This window comes from Orbicella franksi, chromosome 10 (assembly GCF_964199315.1).
Source record: "Orbicella franksi chromosome 10, jaOrbFran1.1, whole genome shotgun sequence".
NCBI lineage: Eukaryota > Metazoa > Cnidaria > Anthozoa > Scleractinia > Merulinidae > Orbicella > Orbicella franksi.
In genome coordinates this window covers 12,639,523-12,654,981 of record NC_138154.1, presented here as the reverse complement: position 1 = coordinate 12,654,981, position 15,459 = coordinate 12,639,523, and the positions used below count along the sequence as shown (strand labels likewise).

The following is a 15,459-nucleotide window of genomic DNA, read 5'->3' as shown; positions in this document are numbered from 1 at the left end:
ACAGCTTCGAGATAGATATTTGACAGATCTTGACAACGGCTTGTAAATTTGCATAATTTTGCCGAGACGTACAAAGCTGGCGTCTGCGTGCAACGCACAGTTTACGAACGTGGAATTAAAGGCAGCTTTGAGCAATTCGTTTCAACATTTTTTTCATATATCTGGTTTGAAACATGAATAGAAGCTATGCCTAGATACTGTGACGCAGACGCTCGATGATTTTGGAATTCTACCGACCGGTTTCGAGAAGAGTCTAATTTTTCAATTATTGCTGCCATGTCTACTGAAAGACTTATGGGAACTAGAACGTGCTTGTGTCGTAGCTGTAGCGCCTTTAGTATCTGTAACGAAAGACCAGGTTGAAACGTTTAGGCCTGTGATGACACGTTTACAATTTTGCCGCTTTCACGCCCCCGTTCAACAATAACAAACCATTTCTGTAGTGAAAGGCGATGAGCTTCTGGTTTTACTGTTTAAGGCAAATATAGGCAGTAGCGCAAACAGCATTCCTTGTTTCAGGTTTCTCAGCATGTTTGGTCCGTAGAGAATACTTTGTTCCACTGATTTTGATTTACCAGACTTGCAAACCGCGGCCAGGAAGCAAATTCAATTACTCCATTTATATTCAAAATCAGATACTGTAAATATAGAAATGTTGAACTCTAAAGCAAGGTCACGTTTAAAAACACCTAGCGTACCTCGAGTTATGAACAACCAAAATGTATCTATGGGCCTCAGGGTACGTTGAGCACCAAACCCTTTACCTGGGAATTTCTTCCCAGCTGCATTAAATTTATGGAAAAAGGAGCATTTTGAACAATGTCAGAACCATTTCTTGAAATTGCTGTAATGATTCGAGTTGGCTGCATTGGGTTCAATGTACTGCCAAAATGGTGTAGGTATGTTGTCTTACAGAATCCAGTGTAAAAAACATATATCTTCAGGGCTACTGGCAAATCTGTCTTGCCTAAACTTGGAAATGTTTTCTATATGCTTCAACTTAGAAATTTTGATTTTTCCAAAGCTCAACCTCGTTTTTCAAGTGTTCCACAAATTCCTAAAGGGTTGGCGGACCAAAGCATCTCGATGTTTTGCAATATACATGCGATTCCTTGAGCGCGGGCGAATCACGTTCTTTTTTTCACTGAATCTAGTGCTTACGTTGTCTATACACGAGAGATATTTTCAGTCCGTACATTTAAACGTTCTTCCCTCTATATATAGAAGGAACTGATCCTTTCTTTAGCTTCCTTTTGTGGCCAGTGATTCTAACTTTACAGTCAGTGGCAAGGAAATGCTCGACTCCTTCTCTTGAGGCTGTCCTCCCAACTGTGCGTCATCGTCACCCATTGGGCCTGGCCGTTTGCATCCACTTGACTGCAGATGGTCGACTTGAACGAAGCGCACTTGGTCTATCCTCTAACAATAATGGGGGCAATCTAAATCTATCAAATGCTCCATAAGAAAAGTCTCACGGCATATTTTAATGACCTTGTCCAACCACACCTAGATTACACAGATTGTCTGGGGAGATCAGCCTGGGCTAATAACACAGACGAAACAGTTTGCGATCATTTCAAAAAACGTTTAGATTTGCAAAGAAGATTGTAAAGGCAAAAGTGACATCAACTGAGGCCTTGACGTTGTTCCAGTTGATCCCATTGGTCATCGGTGTTGTGTTGAGCAAAATTAAGACACAATGAAGAGGGGGGGGGGAATCCCCGAACATTTCAATGCGTTCAGATCTACAATGGGCCAACGACACAGTCATTATACTCGAGTTACATGCACGAAGTTAGAAGTAGAAAAACGCCCAAAATTTCAAAGACGTGTAGTTTTGCATTTAGCGTGTAATTTGAGTTTTATACCGACGGCTTTTGCAGTCATTTTATTAGCCGTAACTTTACCACTCGTTTAAAAAAATCGATTTCAACCTCGAAGCAATACTGTACATTGCCTTTTCATTTTTTGAAGTCCTAAAAGTTGCATTCAATCGGTGATCTGTATCCAAAGCATATTTTATCCCGTATTGATCGTCAGGTCTTTGCAGCCATCGAATGAAAGAAAAATTATCCATGTGTCTTTCACCAGCAAGGTTTTTATGACTCTCTACCCCATGAGTTTACTATTCGGTGCCTCTTAATTAAACATTTTGTAGTGTTTCTTTTTTACATTTTAAGCCCAAAAGTGGTAGTTTTTTAATGCAACTTCTTTATGGCAGAGTATTCCATGATGAAGATGATAAAGATGCCAAGAACTAGGCACTAATAACCGAGAAATTAGCAGCTTGAACTTGGTCGTAGGCGAAATTTCTTTAAAGATTTCAATGACTGGGCTGAAAAGTATTGAAATATATCTTTTCTCATTTCAAAAGATTCAAGTAATTGCTTCCATGTTATCCCGACGCTTGAATAAAGAAATAGACCACAATTCTCTTAGGTTTATTGGAGCAATAAACCCATGATGGATGCGCGGAGAACTCGAGAAAAGCTTGCCAATTATGAGACTTAATTAGGGTAAATTTGAAAACCCCCCAGCAATTTCCAAGCAGTTTAAATTTACCTAAACTATTCTGTCTTTATGTTTTAGGTTTCTTCCTGATAGGAAGTTTGAAAATGATATCGATGTTCGAGTTTCCACTGAACATGTCCCAAGAATAGAGTTCTTCAGATATCTTGATGAGAAACCACCAAGAAAGAAAAGGCCACGGAAAAAGAAAACGCTGTGCCAGTTGTCAATTGTCCCACCATCCACTGGGGTAAGATAATTTTAGGCTCACTTGTTAACTCATTCATTCCTAATGATTCCTTAAAATCCCTAGTTAGTAACTAGTTGGAATTATTTAGCCGACATTCACGAAACCAACTGACCCTTTATAATAAGAAAATTAATGTGCTCCTACTAATTACGCAGTAATTATAATTTTATTCTTGTCTCATAGACTAAAAACAAGCATCCTGGTAAGTTCATTTTTTTTTTTTTTTTTTTACTTTTTTGTTGATGTTTTCTTTCTCTTTTTGGGTTTGTCTTTTGATAGCTCATTTAATAATTCTAGAATGAGATATAACTTAATCCTATTCAGACGAAAGGTGGGGGATCCCGTCACACGGACTTTGTCAGTTTATATCATTTTCAATGTTTTAGAGAAGCTGCTAAACTTAGCGACTGAAATTTATCTGGGAAGAATTTTGTAGGACACGTAATTGTACCTGAAACTTGTTATTTCCATGGCAGTGGTATTCAGACCAGTATATTTTTTCAGATGTACAAAGTTTGACGTTTGACATTTTCAGGACGGTTTGGCATTGTTTGAGTCATTTTTGGCTGTTTGGGGGCGTTTTAGAACAATTGAGAAATCCAAGGTTGTGGCTACTTGTCTATCGTGACGTAGTGACTTCATCGACGCATGTTATCTAACTCAATGGAAACAATTTTGGACGCTCTATACAATCACTTAGCACCGTTAACAGTTCTTAACTGTCTCAGGCTATAGCGGAAGGAGTGGGATCCGCACGGCAGTAGAAGGTCAAAAAAGTCTGATTTGGGTTATTGTACATGCATAGAGGGCAGTTTAGGTCCGTAGACACGTGCGATTTGTTTTTGACACCGCCCGACTGCTAGCAGGTTCTTACTTTTTCCATGCTGCTAGAATGGCAAGTAGATAAGTACCCGTTGTCTTTTCTAATTGCAGTGAAAGCTGGCAATCCTTCTGACGACGAGTTAGAGAAGCTGTCTACGCAACTTGGTGGTAACTGGAAGAAACTGGGACGTCGCCTCAAATTCGATGAGGCGGCGCTAAGTGCAATTCATGACGAGAACAACAAAGTGGCCGAGAGAGCACGCTGTATGCTAATTGAATGGCAGCAAGGAATGGGCTCAGATGCCACTTACCAGGTTTTATATGACGCGTTAACTCACGACTTGGTGGCCTGTAAACGTCTCGCAGAAACATTTTGTTGTAACTGATTGTGACGAAAACTCGTGTATGCATAACATGTCCTTGGTAAACTCTTAGCTTTTGTTGTGGAACCCTAGATTTCTTAGTCAATCCACACTTGTGTATATAACTTTCATTGTAATCCATCAAATATTTTCGCTCGCGCGCGATTGGTCTAAACACGTCACGTGACCGAATTTTCCCCAGCTAAAACTGGGGAATATCCGAAAATATTCCCCAATTTTCAAAACTGCGCGTGTTGCGAAAAAGATTTGAAGGATAATAAACACAATAGCCTCCATTTTGCGCGAAAATATGCTCGGATATTTGTCCTTGGACATTATCTGTTCCTCGAAGCTCACAGTTTTCCTCGAGCTACGCTCTCGGAAAATTGTTCGCTTCTCGGAACAGATAAGGTCCGCGGCAAATATCCTAGCTTATTTTCGGGCCAAGGCTATTGTTTATTTATTACTTCGATATCGACCCATTTTGCCCACTCCAATACGAAAGAAGCAGAACTATCAAGAAACAAAGTGGAGATTAGCGTCATGTTTGTCATTTCTGCAAGCGGCAGAATTTGGGTGTTTGTCGGCCTGCGTGAAAGTTACTAGTTCCGCGTTTGTCTTGAATGTGAAACGTTTTGCTATTTACTGCTTTAGCTCTATTAAGATTGGTGTTAGATATATTAAATTTTGTTTTTTTCTTACGAGGGGAAAGCGAGATTCCTCTCTTCCCCCAACTTCTTAAAGACTATTTTAGCAATGATAACGAAACTTAGAGACTCCAGAAACATTTCCTCTGAGGTAAGCAGCATGAGATGATGTCGCCATACCACGTGGTGACTACGTCATGATATCCAAAAAGCCGCCATCTTGTTATGGCTGTTGTTGGATTCGCCATCTCGGATTCCAGAAACGTCACAAATCCACCAAAATGAATCAAAACAAGCTAATTAAAGTCAATAACAACATAACTATGAGTCCTACACAAAAGTAGAAATGGATGCATAGAAGATAATTTTTTTAATACAGAAAAAAATAATTCCAGTTTTGGAAAGACATAGTTGTGTAAGCAACGTTTCCATGGAAACGTCAAGTTCTGAGTAAATCAGTTGCCATATGAAGTTTAGATTAGCTTGCAAAGTTTGGCAGTTAACCTGAAAAAGTTCCCATTAGTAACAATCATTCTAAACAAAAGTAAAGATTCTGTAGCTGGTCGGTGTAATAGGCCTAGGCGTATATAGCCCGAGTTTCAAATAGAGAATAACGCTCGATGGGTTCGCCAAGATAGGGGGCGCTTTCCATTCGCCAAAAATTCCGAAACTTTCGAAACCGGGTCAAATGGTACGGAAATTTCCTGGGAAAAGTTCCGGAAAATCCGGAAATTGTTGAATTTCCGAAAAGCGAACCGTTCAACCGAAAATTCCGGAAATTCCGAGATGAAAATCTAATAGAACGGAAATTTCCTGGAGAAAGGTTTTGAAAATTTGGGGATACCTCGCGAGGTTGTCATCTTTTTCAGAAATTATGTAAATTTGCAATTTTCTATTCAGCGCTAAATTCTCTTGGCCGCGATCACCACGATCGTCCCAGAAAAAGATGGCGGTGATGTGTATTCGAAAATGGATCAGTGCTCTGTATGCATCTATATTTGCTATTTAAACCTCGAAGTCATTGAAAAATTCGAAGCGAACAAACGTGTGAGGGCGTTTTCCACTTTGGTGCAGTCAACCGAAAAAGTCTGTACCATTCGCCCCAGAAAATTTCCGGAAATTCACACCGCGATTTTTGGTCGAATGGAAGCGCCCATGAAATTTCGAGTGTTCAACTAGAAAAAGCAAAGTATAATTTTGCATTTTTTTGAACATGCTCACAACGAAATGTTTTGACGATTCTTTGAAGATTGCAGACCAGTTGATCAAAGATTTGCTAAAGGTTTCTGCTTGCCTAGTTCGATCTTTTCCAAATGTCCTTCGGACATTTTCGGGATTTGGTAAGTTTTCCAAAGATTCAAAGATACGATTTTTCACTGATAGTGTGAGAACTGCTTGTAAGCTAGTGTACTTTGTAATTCATCTAAGTTAACAAGAAAGTAAATTATATAGCACTGAAGATGTATAGACTGAATGGTGCGCAGACATTTTGTAGACTATTGTGCCTTTACCAGGACCCATTTACTGAAAGTAAGTGGTCAAGTGCAAAGTAGTTATTGTCCTAACATCTCAACGTTAGGATGTTATTTTTCTTTGTCAATAAAAATCATATTATTACCCGGATTCATTCAATTTTTCTATGGTATTAGTGCTAAAACATACAGTATTCATCTTTGAATATAAGATCTTAGAATTCGCGTTATTATTTACGTTTTGACGCTACGCAAAATTTGCTTACATCGCATGTTCTTGTTGATAATGTAGTGATATCGTAACAAAGAAATAAACTTTGGTTGCTTGAAAATTTATAACAGTAAATGACGCCTTCCACCTTAGAAAATGAGGCGCCAGGCACCACTTAGAAGGTTTAACATTATTGGCTCAGAAAACAATAGAACTAACAACGAACAATGAACCTAGCCCTTCACACTGTGTAGGTGCGTGAAACAGGGAGGAAATGAAACTACAAGTTCTCTGGAGGAGCGTGGCTTCTGTAGAATATCATAAAATAATTGTAACTTTTAAAAGAACACCATTACGGCATTGTTTCCTACGGCATGTAAATTACGTTCTCAGACCTTTCGTTCTGATGACCAGCAGCGTGCACTAAACTTATTGTTCAAAAAGGCCTGAATAGGAAACGAAGTGAATCATGGCAGTCAGAGTCCGACCTCATTTACTATTGAAGAAAGTTTCCTACCTAGGCCTACCATGAAGTTATCTCTTCCAAACTTCACACATTGGCGAGTACGAAAGGAATATGGAATACTTACTTCCCCAATCTCCCAGCGTAGGGAATACAGAGGGCTAGACAACATATGGTGAGGAAATTTAGAGTTTTGAGTCGAAATAAAGCTATATAATTATTTAATCGAATACTTCAAGAGACAATGATCATTTTCTCTTGAATACTTTTATGCGTGACCACAGGAGCCGAAGGGGTTTCAGGAATAACGCTATCCTGTTAAATCTAAATAGATTTACTCATAGCCCACGCCCCGGCAAGGGTTCATTGCTTTGTTATCCATTTTCCAGGCTGGAAAAAATTCCCTGTTCATCACTACATGACAATTTTGTTTGTCGGCAGAGAAAACCCTCTCAGTGAAACACTTTCATTTGCTAAATAGGTTTTGCTAGGACAACAGGAAATCAAGTGCAAGAGTTTCTGCGTATTGTTCTTCGTGATCTTCGGATCAATCGTTTTAACCACAGTCGATTTACCAGCACAACAATTTTGGAACATCAAAGCTCTCAATGGAAATAATATCATTTCGTATATGCAAAAGCTATCGACAAATGATGCTTCTGCCGTAAATGCGGACATCATAAAAATTATTTTAATAATCTTAAAAGTACTTAATATAAGGTTACCTTATAGCTTCAGAGGTGCCTCGAATCCAAGCGATGTAGCGCGTGCGGTTTGGACTGTAGTTACCTAAACCCCTATATCAAATTAAAGCTTATAGAGCTGGTTATCACACTATGCCAAGAAATTTGAAATAAAATGAATTGCGGAAATTTTTACTACCTCTAAATTCGAGCGTCCGAATCACCTTTGGAAGTTACAAGTCAAGGCTTATTTTATTTGTCCCTCAGTTTCCGGACCCTAATTAAGTGCTCAAAACACATGTCTGCAATTTGCCATATTCAATTTCATTGAAAAGTTACAGAACATTTTCGAAATAGGATTTGAAAAAAATATGAGTGATAATAGAAAAATCGCGTTGGGAGAAAAAATAATTTAATGAACAAATGAAATAAATTTCAGTTAATCAACAACTCTTGTCCTATTGTGAGCTCTGTTGAAACACCCAATCAGCGACTTCAGATTGACTTCACGTGAGAATCCTAAAAATCATCCAGTCAGAAGGAACTTTGTCATCTAAATACATGCTTGCAAAATTTGATCGCTTTCTTCTTTCGTTCTTACACGAGATGAACAAATAGACCGGGCAGCATTTTTTTCAGAAACATTCTCTGCTCCCCACCCCCACCCAAAGTTTTCGCTCACTCGTTTTATTTTATTTATTATCATTGCTTTGATGAACCACACAATGTTTTTGAAGTTCTTTTTTAACTTGGAAAATATATATATATTTTCCAAGGTTTAGCGGTGGAACAATTTCACTCCATCACTGCTTCACTCCTTCACTTCCCGTTAGACATTTGGAAACCCGGGGGGAACTCGCATATGAAAAGGCAAGGGATGCTCGTCGGAAAATGTGAATTTAACTCCTAAAGAAGACTAATGTGGACGTTGTTTGAGCTTCATTAGACCCCTAAAAGACACCACTTAAAACGGAATAGGTTCGATCACTAGTCACTGTTCAAGAAAGGATCCCGCGCGCACTTGTAAACCCGGGCCGGGTTGTTCGAAAGCCGGTTAACACTAACCCAGGATTAAAAGTTCACGGAAGTATTAATTTTTCTTGTATAAATTTGTTTTTCACTGCTTACGTTTTGTGTAGTTTGAGCTTAGACAGTCTCAAGACTGAAGGACAAAGAGTATAAACAGAAAACGTCACCGGAAAGTTACAAAACTCAAATCAAAATTCTCGCTAATCCTGGGTTAGCTTAATCGGGCTTTGACAACCAGGCCCCGTTTCGCGTACTCGAGAGATGAGCGAAATTCAAGCTTGTAAACAGAAATTAAATGAAAGAGTTTCGTTTATTATTATTTCGAGTGCACCCTAAAGGATACTTTGACGGTTAAAATGGTGCGTTTCGTCATCAACACCCTAAGTGAGACCAGAATCTTTGATTTGTACACAAGACGAGGAGCATCCCCGATCTTTTCATATAGAAGTCCCCCCGGGTTTCGAACATCAGCCGTCTAAGGCCGTTTTAGAGTCACTTGCAGCGTGTCAAGTTAGTTATTTTCGAGAGGTAGAAGGTATAACGATTTTTTCATTGTAAGAAAAATACTTATGGTTCTTCCTTAGCGATCCGATTTAGGGAAAGTCTTCGTGGTGTTTCCTTCACAAACCTACGTGATATTGTGAGTTAGAAAGCAATCGATATAAACGAATAATTAAGGGCCCCAAACGATTTTTTTAACACAAGAAACAGAAAGACAAACGCTACCGTTCGGTAAATGGCTTTTTGATAGAGAAAGAAAAAAACCATAACGAAGAAAAGGGACAATAATCAGCGAGCCAACGCTTACCACACTGCGCTACTTGTACATCAGTTACCGGAGGGCGAAAGAATAAATTATTTATTTACGTACCGCAGGCTCAAGTGTTTCGTTCAGGCAATACCTCACTTTTGACCAAACAAAATGACCTTGCCGTTTCTGACTACAGCACAAGGAAGACATGTACAGATACATGTAATGTAAAACGTGTAGGCAGGCCTGAGTAACAAACAGTTTCTTAACGATGAACTTTTTCATTTTGCAAATATCACAACACACCCCTGAATGAAAAAAAGCTTTATGGGCTTGTTCGAAAGCTAGACTGCCCTCACATCACATGTAGTTCCTTCATGAGCAATGCTTCATAACAACCTTTGATAATTTATTTTCCAAGTTCAGTGGCTCACAGCCACTTTGATTTAATGAAGACAATACATTTTTTTTTTTTTTTTTTTTTTTTGTAATTTTTATTTTTTTTCAACATTTTGGGTTATAATACATACAATACAACACAAGACATAACACTAGTTACAATACTTACAATACGTCATAACTACAATAGATTACATACAACAAATTATAATTACTAATCGTAGCCTAATTATACCTAAAGAATATACAATGCGTTGTTTACAATAGTGCAGCTACCCAAATACAGAGAAAAAAAAAAAAAAAAAAAAAAAAAAAAAAAAAAAAGAAAGTAAGTTAGTGACATGCTGAGAAGGAGAAATTACAAATTAAGCTCAACTATTATTAAGAGATGGCATTAGTTTTTCCCACTTTTTGTAATGTTTATAAAGTTGGTTATTTTTGGTAGCTATTTTTTTTTCAATGTAATAAACGGTTTTTGTCTTTGCTAAAAATATTGTTAATGTTGGTTTAATTTTATTTAATTTACATTTATAAATAAAAAACTTTCCTAGCAGTATCAAGTGATTCAGGATAATAAAGTCTTCGTTGTTGTTGAACACTCCAAACAATATATTTTCAAATGTCAAAGTGTCCAAAGATACATTCTGGTTTGAAAGCCAAGAAGAAAAAGCCCGCCAGAAGTCTTTTGTTGTATCACAATAAAAGAGCAAATGTTCGAGGGACTCGACCTCTTTCAAACAAAAGGTGCACATTGGTGATTCAATCATTTTAAAACGGAATAACCTCTCATTTGTGAAAATTATATCGTTTAATAATTTATATTGGAACTCTCTAATTTTTGTTTCAAGTGTGACAGTGAATGGTAAAGAATAAATTTTTTTCCAGTCTTCTATAACCTCTGGATATTTGTCCTTCAACTTCCTTTTGGCGGTTGGAGGAGTTTGTTTCTTTGTTTTAAATCCTTTATACAAAAGTTTTGAAGAGGCTTTTAACAGATCCGATTTGGTTTCGTCGATATAAATATACACTGTATCCAAATGCTGTTGAGGATATAATTGCTGATGTTGAATATGTGATTCTTTGATAATTAATCTCCATTCTTTTGGTATGGCATCTACAATTCCTATTAATTTGAAGTACTGGATTGGAGATAGATTCGCTTCCAACACTTTAGGGCTTTCAAGAAATTTACCCGTATCGGATAACAAGTCACCAATTTTAACAATTCCTTTAGTAAACAAATGTTTTTCAAAAAGAGATTTTCCGTGTATCACAATATTCCTATTATTCCAAATAATTTGGTCTACAACATCCTCATAGGTGGCTACCTTGAATTTCTTTAAATTACGAAATGCCTCTAGACACTCTTTGTAGAATATTGGAAGATGAACCGGTAGTTTACTAGTTTCAAAATCACAGAACAGGATGAGTTTTCCACCTATATTTCCAAAAAAGAAATCATCTAAAATAGTTTTCCAAGTGCTGTTGCTCTCTCCTAGATACTTTTTTAAGATCATCACTCTTTGAGCCGATATCATGGATTCAATATCAAGCATTTTTAGTCCTCCATTTTCAATATCATTGATAAGCGTGGTCCGTTTAATTTTATCGTTACCTTTCCAAATGAAACCGAAAATCAGTCTGTTTATCTCCTTGACAAGATCGTTTGATATTGAAATTGCAGTCGCTTTACTCAAAAATTTTGGAATAATGAAGGTCTTAACTATTTGAATCTTACCAATCAGGGTAAGACCCCTCCACTTCCACATACTCAGCGTTTTTTTAATAGATTTGAATATTGAGTCGAAGTTTGCTTTGTCTCGTGATGGTTTGTGATAGTCAAAAACGGTACCTAATATCTTGATTGATTTTCGCACTTTGTGAGTAAAGTCATTTTGTACTAGTTTATGTGGGCCGATACCAAAAACTTCTGTTTTATCGTCGTTAATTCGGAGACCAGAATGCAATGAAAAAACCTTTAAAGTTGTACAAAGTCGCGAATATGCATTTATGTCTTTTAGAAAACAAGTCATGTCATCTGCAAAAAGCGTGAGTTTGATCTCCACGTTTTTGACCATTATTCCTTGTATGGTTTTATCCTGCCTGATTTGACATGCGAGAACTTCCAAAGCTAAGATGAATAATAAAGGTGATAGAGGGTCACCTTGTCGTACACCACGATGGATACAGAAAAGATCTGTAGTAAAGCCGTTATTTAAGATACAGCTGGATATGTTTGTATAAAATGTTTTTACCCATTGTAAAAAATACGGTCCAAAATTGAATTTTTCCAATACTTTAAATAGATATGTATGGTCCAGAGAATCAAATGCCTTTTCAAAGTCAATTGCCATTAGAATACCTGTTGTATTTGTGAGTTTTGCCAATTCAAGTAAATCATCGATTGTTCTAACTGCATCAAATGTAGACCTTCCTTTGATAAAACCATTTTGATTATGGTGAATAAGTTCTGGCAGGATTGGCTCCAGCCTTCTAGCAAACGCTTTGGATGCAATTTTAACATCTACGTTGATCAGTGAGATAGGTCGCCAGTTCTTTATAAATCGTCTATCTTTATCTTTTTTCTCCAATAGGGTAATCATTGCCTGCTTTTGCGAAGTTGATAGTTGCCCGTGTTGGTGAGAGAAGTTTAGAGACTTTTCGAGATACTTTGCAACCACGTGCCAGAACGCCAAGTAAAATTCCACAGTTAAACCGTCACTTCCAGGTGTTTTGTTTTTCGGAAATGTCTTCAATGCTTCGTACAGTTCGGATCTAGTAAGTTGTTTATCTAAAGTCATTTTCTCTTCATCAGACAATTTTTTAGTATCCACTTCATTAAGGAAACGATCAATTGAATTCTCACCTAAATTATACGAGTCTCTATCATAGAGTTTTTCATAGAAATCATGAATCTCTTTCATTATTTCTTTTGGGTCTGTTATATATGAATCATTATCCACGGATAATTTCCGTATACATGTCTTTTTCTTTTTAGCACTTTCTAAATTTAAAAAATACTTGCTATTCTTTTCGCCCTCTTCATACCAACTCACCCGAGATCTTATGATTGCTCCTTGTGTTATATAATCATAATGGCGTTCGTATTCTGATTTGAGAACTTCTAAATCGCAGAGATTTTCAGCACTTGGGTGTTCGTCACATTTTCGCTGACACTCTTTTAGTCTAATTTCCAAATTTACCAGCTCTGACCTTCTCTCTTTTGCTTTCTTCTTACTATAACCAATCGTTTCATAGCGTATTTTATATTTTAAATAATCCCAGGTAACCCGCGGGTCTTCGATTTCTCTACTTTCGTCTACCCATTCACCGATTTTGTTTCTAATTAGGTCTACATATTCTTTATCTTCTGACAAACTTGCATTGAATTTCCAAAAAGACGGTCCATAGGTTGAGTTCTCTATACCATTAATGTACAACGTAATGGCGGAATGGTCAGATCTAATAGCAGGGATAATATCGACCTTATCAACTTCTTCCTGTATATTATTTGATATCAACCAATAATCTAACCGCCGTTGAATCATTGGAGTTTTCTGTCTCCAGGAGAAACGTTTTAATTTTGGGTTTCTGATTCTCCAGATGTCTATTAGATCAAGAGAAAAACATAGATTTTCTATCTTTTTGGACGATTCTTTCAATTTTGGAGATCCTCCCGATCCATCCAAATCTGGGTCGCGGATAACATTAAAGTCACCACCTATTATTATTTTGCAATCAGTGTCAATTTCCAATTTGTCGAATTCGTTCTGTATTTCGTCGTAAAAGATGCATTGTTCGTTGGTCTTATTTGGCGCATAGATATTCAAAAATAAAAAAGATTGACCTTGAACAAGACCTTTTAGAATGATATACCGACCTAGATTATCTTGTTTACATACCTCAAATTTACAGTCAAGCCCTTCTTTGACTAGTGTTAAGACACCTCTGCTGTGTTCAGAACCATGACAAAAAAACAAGTCTCCTCTCCACTGGGATTTCCAGGTGTTTTCCACCTCGGATGTGCTGTAGGTCTCTTGTAGAAAAATTATATCAGCTTTATCCTTCATACACCAATGAAAAAGTGCTTTTCGTTTATCAAAAGATCTTATCCCCCGAACATTTAAGGATAGGATACCAAAATTTAAATTAAGTTTTGTAACTTTTTAAGGACATATTTAAGTGAAAAGGCGAGCAGTTGCAGAGAATGAGATAGTAATCTTTAGTAGATGAGCTAATGAAAAAATTTGCATGTCTCTTGAACAAGAAAAAGGTAAAACTAATTAATATTGAAAAGGAAAAAGAAACAAAAGAAAAACATTTATAACACCTACAACTACAATTGAACATGTATGTAAAACAGTAGCCAGCGATAAAAGCTGTTAATTGCGCTACTAATAGAATAGGTCTTGCACGCATTGCGCTAACTAGATGACACGCATGCAGCTCCATTTTTAAGAACAAGTGTGAATGAGGCTTACATGTTATGAATACCTAGATAGAGAGTTTATGTTCCAAAGAAATTAGAAGATTCGTATACCCTCAATAAAAAGTTTGTCCGGCTCTGATCTTTTGAAGAACGCCGATTTTCCGTCTTCTTTTGCTTTTTTGAACTTAGGCATTAATTCCTTTCTGCGGTCCACAATTTCTTTCGGAAGGTCTGGCGATATTCCGAAACCAGTTCCTTTCAGCTTTCTTGCACTTGACATGACTCGCTCTCTGTCGGAGTATCGCAAAAAACGTGCGATTATTGGTCTTGGTTTTTCTTGCGATGGGTCGCGCTTGCCAATGCGGTGCACTCGTTGATACTCAAAAGAATCCGCCTCGCTGATGTTAAGTTCCTTCTGTATAAAGCCAATTAACACCTCTTTGACATTTTCTTCTGAGAGGTGGAAAGATTCAGCAATGCCGTAGAAGCGAAGGTTTTCCCGTCTTTGATACACCTCCATATACAACTTCTCGTTTCTTAAGGCCTCGATCTTTCCCTTGAATTTGTTTTCGGTGTTTACTGTATTTTCTTGGATAGTTTGTTCCAGAAGCTTTACTTTCTTCTTTAAATTTTCTATCTCTGTATTTGCGAACGACATTCCTTCATCTAACACCTTCAGTTTTGTTGTGGCGTCCCTGCTGAAGCTTTCAAACTGCTCAGCTTTATCCTGTAACTTGTTAACCTTTCCATCGACCACTTTCACAAAACCCTCAAGGATGTCCAATTTCTTTTCCATGTTGTCTAACTTCTGCAGAACAAGGTCTAGCTTCGGCATTACAGAATTAGCCAACTCCACGGCAGCGGCGGTTTCGTCTTCTTCGCTCGATTGCACCGTGTCAGACATGTGCAACTTGACTTTGGCTTTCTTCTCCAACGGTGAAAGGGATTCTTCTTCCGACGAGTTGGATACACTTCTCCAAGTTGGCCCAGTTCTCTCTACATGAGTTTTTCGTCTGAACTTTTCTCCTTTTTCTGCCATGTAGAGGCCTCCATATACGAATTTTGAGCGGAGCTAGCAAAAACACGTCTATACTCTACCCATGCTCGGCCCAATCCCCATGAAGACAATACATGTTCAGTCGGATGAGACATCATCCATGGTCAGTTTTACAGTGAGAAATAAGATGAAAATAACCAACAAATAGTATAACAAAGTGAGATATTAACAAGAATAATTAAGGATTAAGGCGCGAACCAAAACAAAGGGTAAAACTATTTAAGTTCGTATAGTGATCGTCCGGGTGAGGGTAGTTCTGAAAAGAACTGTTGTTGGTCAGTGACGTTTCGACAACCTGAGCGGAAGTCATCTTCAGAGTTAAGTGAATAATGTTTGTCACTGTACACTGTACAGAAAACCGACGTATACCGACAGA

The 15,459-nt window shown here is 37.6% G+C and overlaps 2 protein-coding genes across 2 annotated transcripts in view; one reads left to right on the top strand and one right to left on the bottom strand.

The window, feature by feature from the left end:
* The window catches only part of LOC145501648 (uncharacterized), an 84,521-nt gene extending 80,166 nt beyond the window's left edge, over positions 1-4,355 (top strand). Inside the window, exons 11-13 of the mRNA XM_081481076.1 lie at positions 2,590-2,758; positions 2,942-2,960; positions 3,692-4,355. Coding sequence (XP_081337202.1) covers positions 2,590-2,758; positions 2,942-2,960; positions 3,692-3,966 — 463 coding nt within the window. The 3' untranslated portion in view covers positions 3,967-4,355. The remainder of the gene's footprint in view (positions 1-2,589; positions 2,759-2,941; positions 2,961-3,691) is intronic.
* Positions 4,356-14,021: 9,666 nt separating this feature from the next.
* Positions 14,022-15,144, bottom strand: LOC145499460 (uncharacterized). The gene has a single exon (XM_081478975.1). It carries the CDS (start codon positions 15,063-15,065, stop codon positions 14,121-14,123), a length of 945 nt encoding a protein of 314 aa, XP_081335101.1. The 5' UTR covers positions 15,066-15,144; the 3' UTR covers positions 14,022-14,120.
* Between the last annotated feature and the right edge of the window lie 315 nt (positions 15,145-15,459).

Coding starts and splice junctions, on each gene's coding strand:
- LOC145499460 (XM_081478975.1), bottom strand. CDS start 15,065: ATGGCAGAAAAAGGAGAAAAGTTCAGACGAAAAACTCATGTAGAGAGA.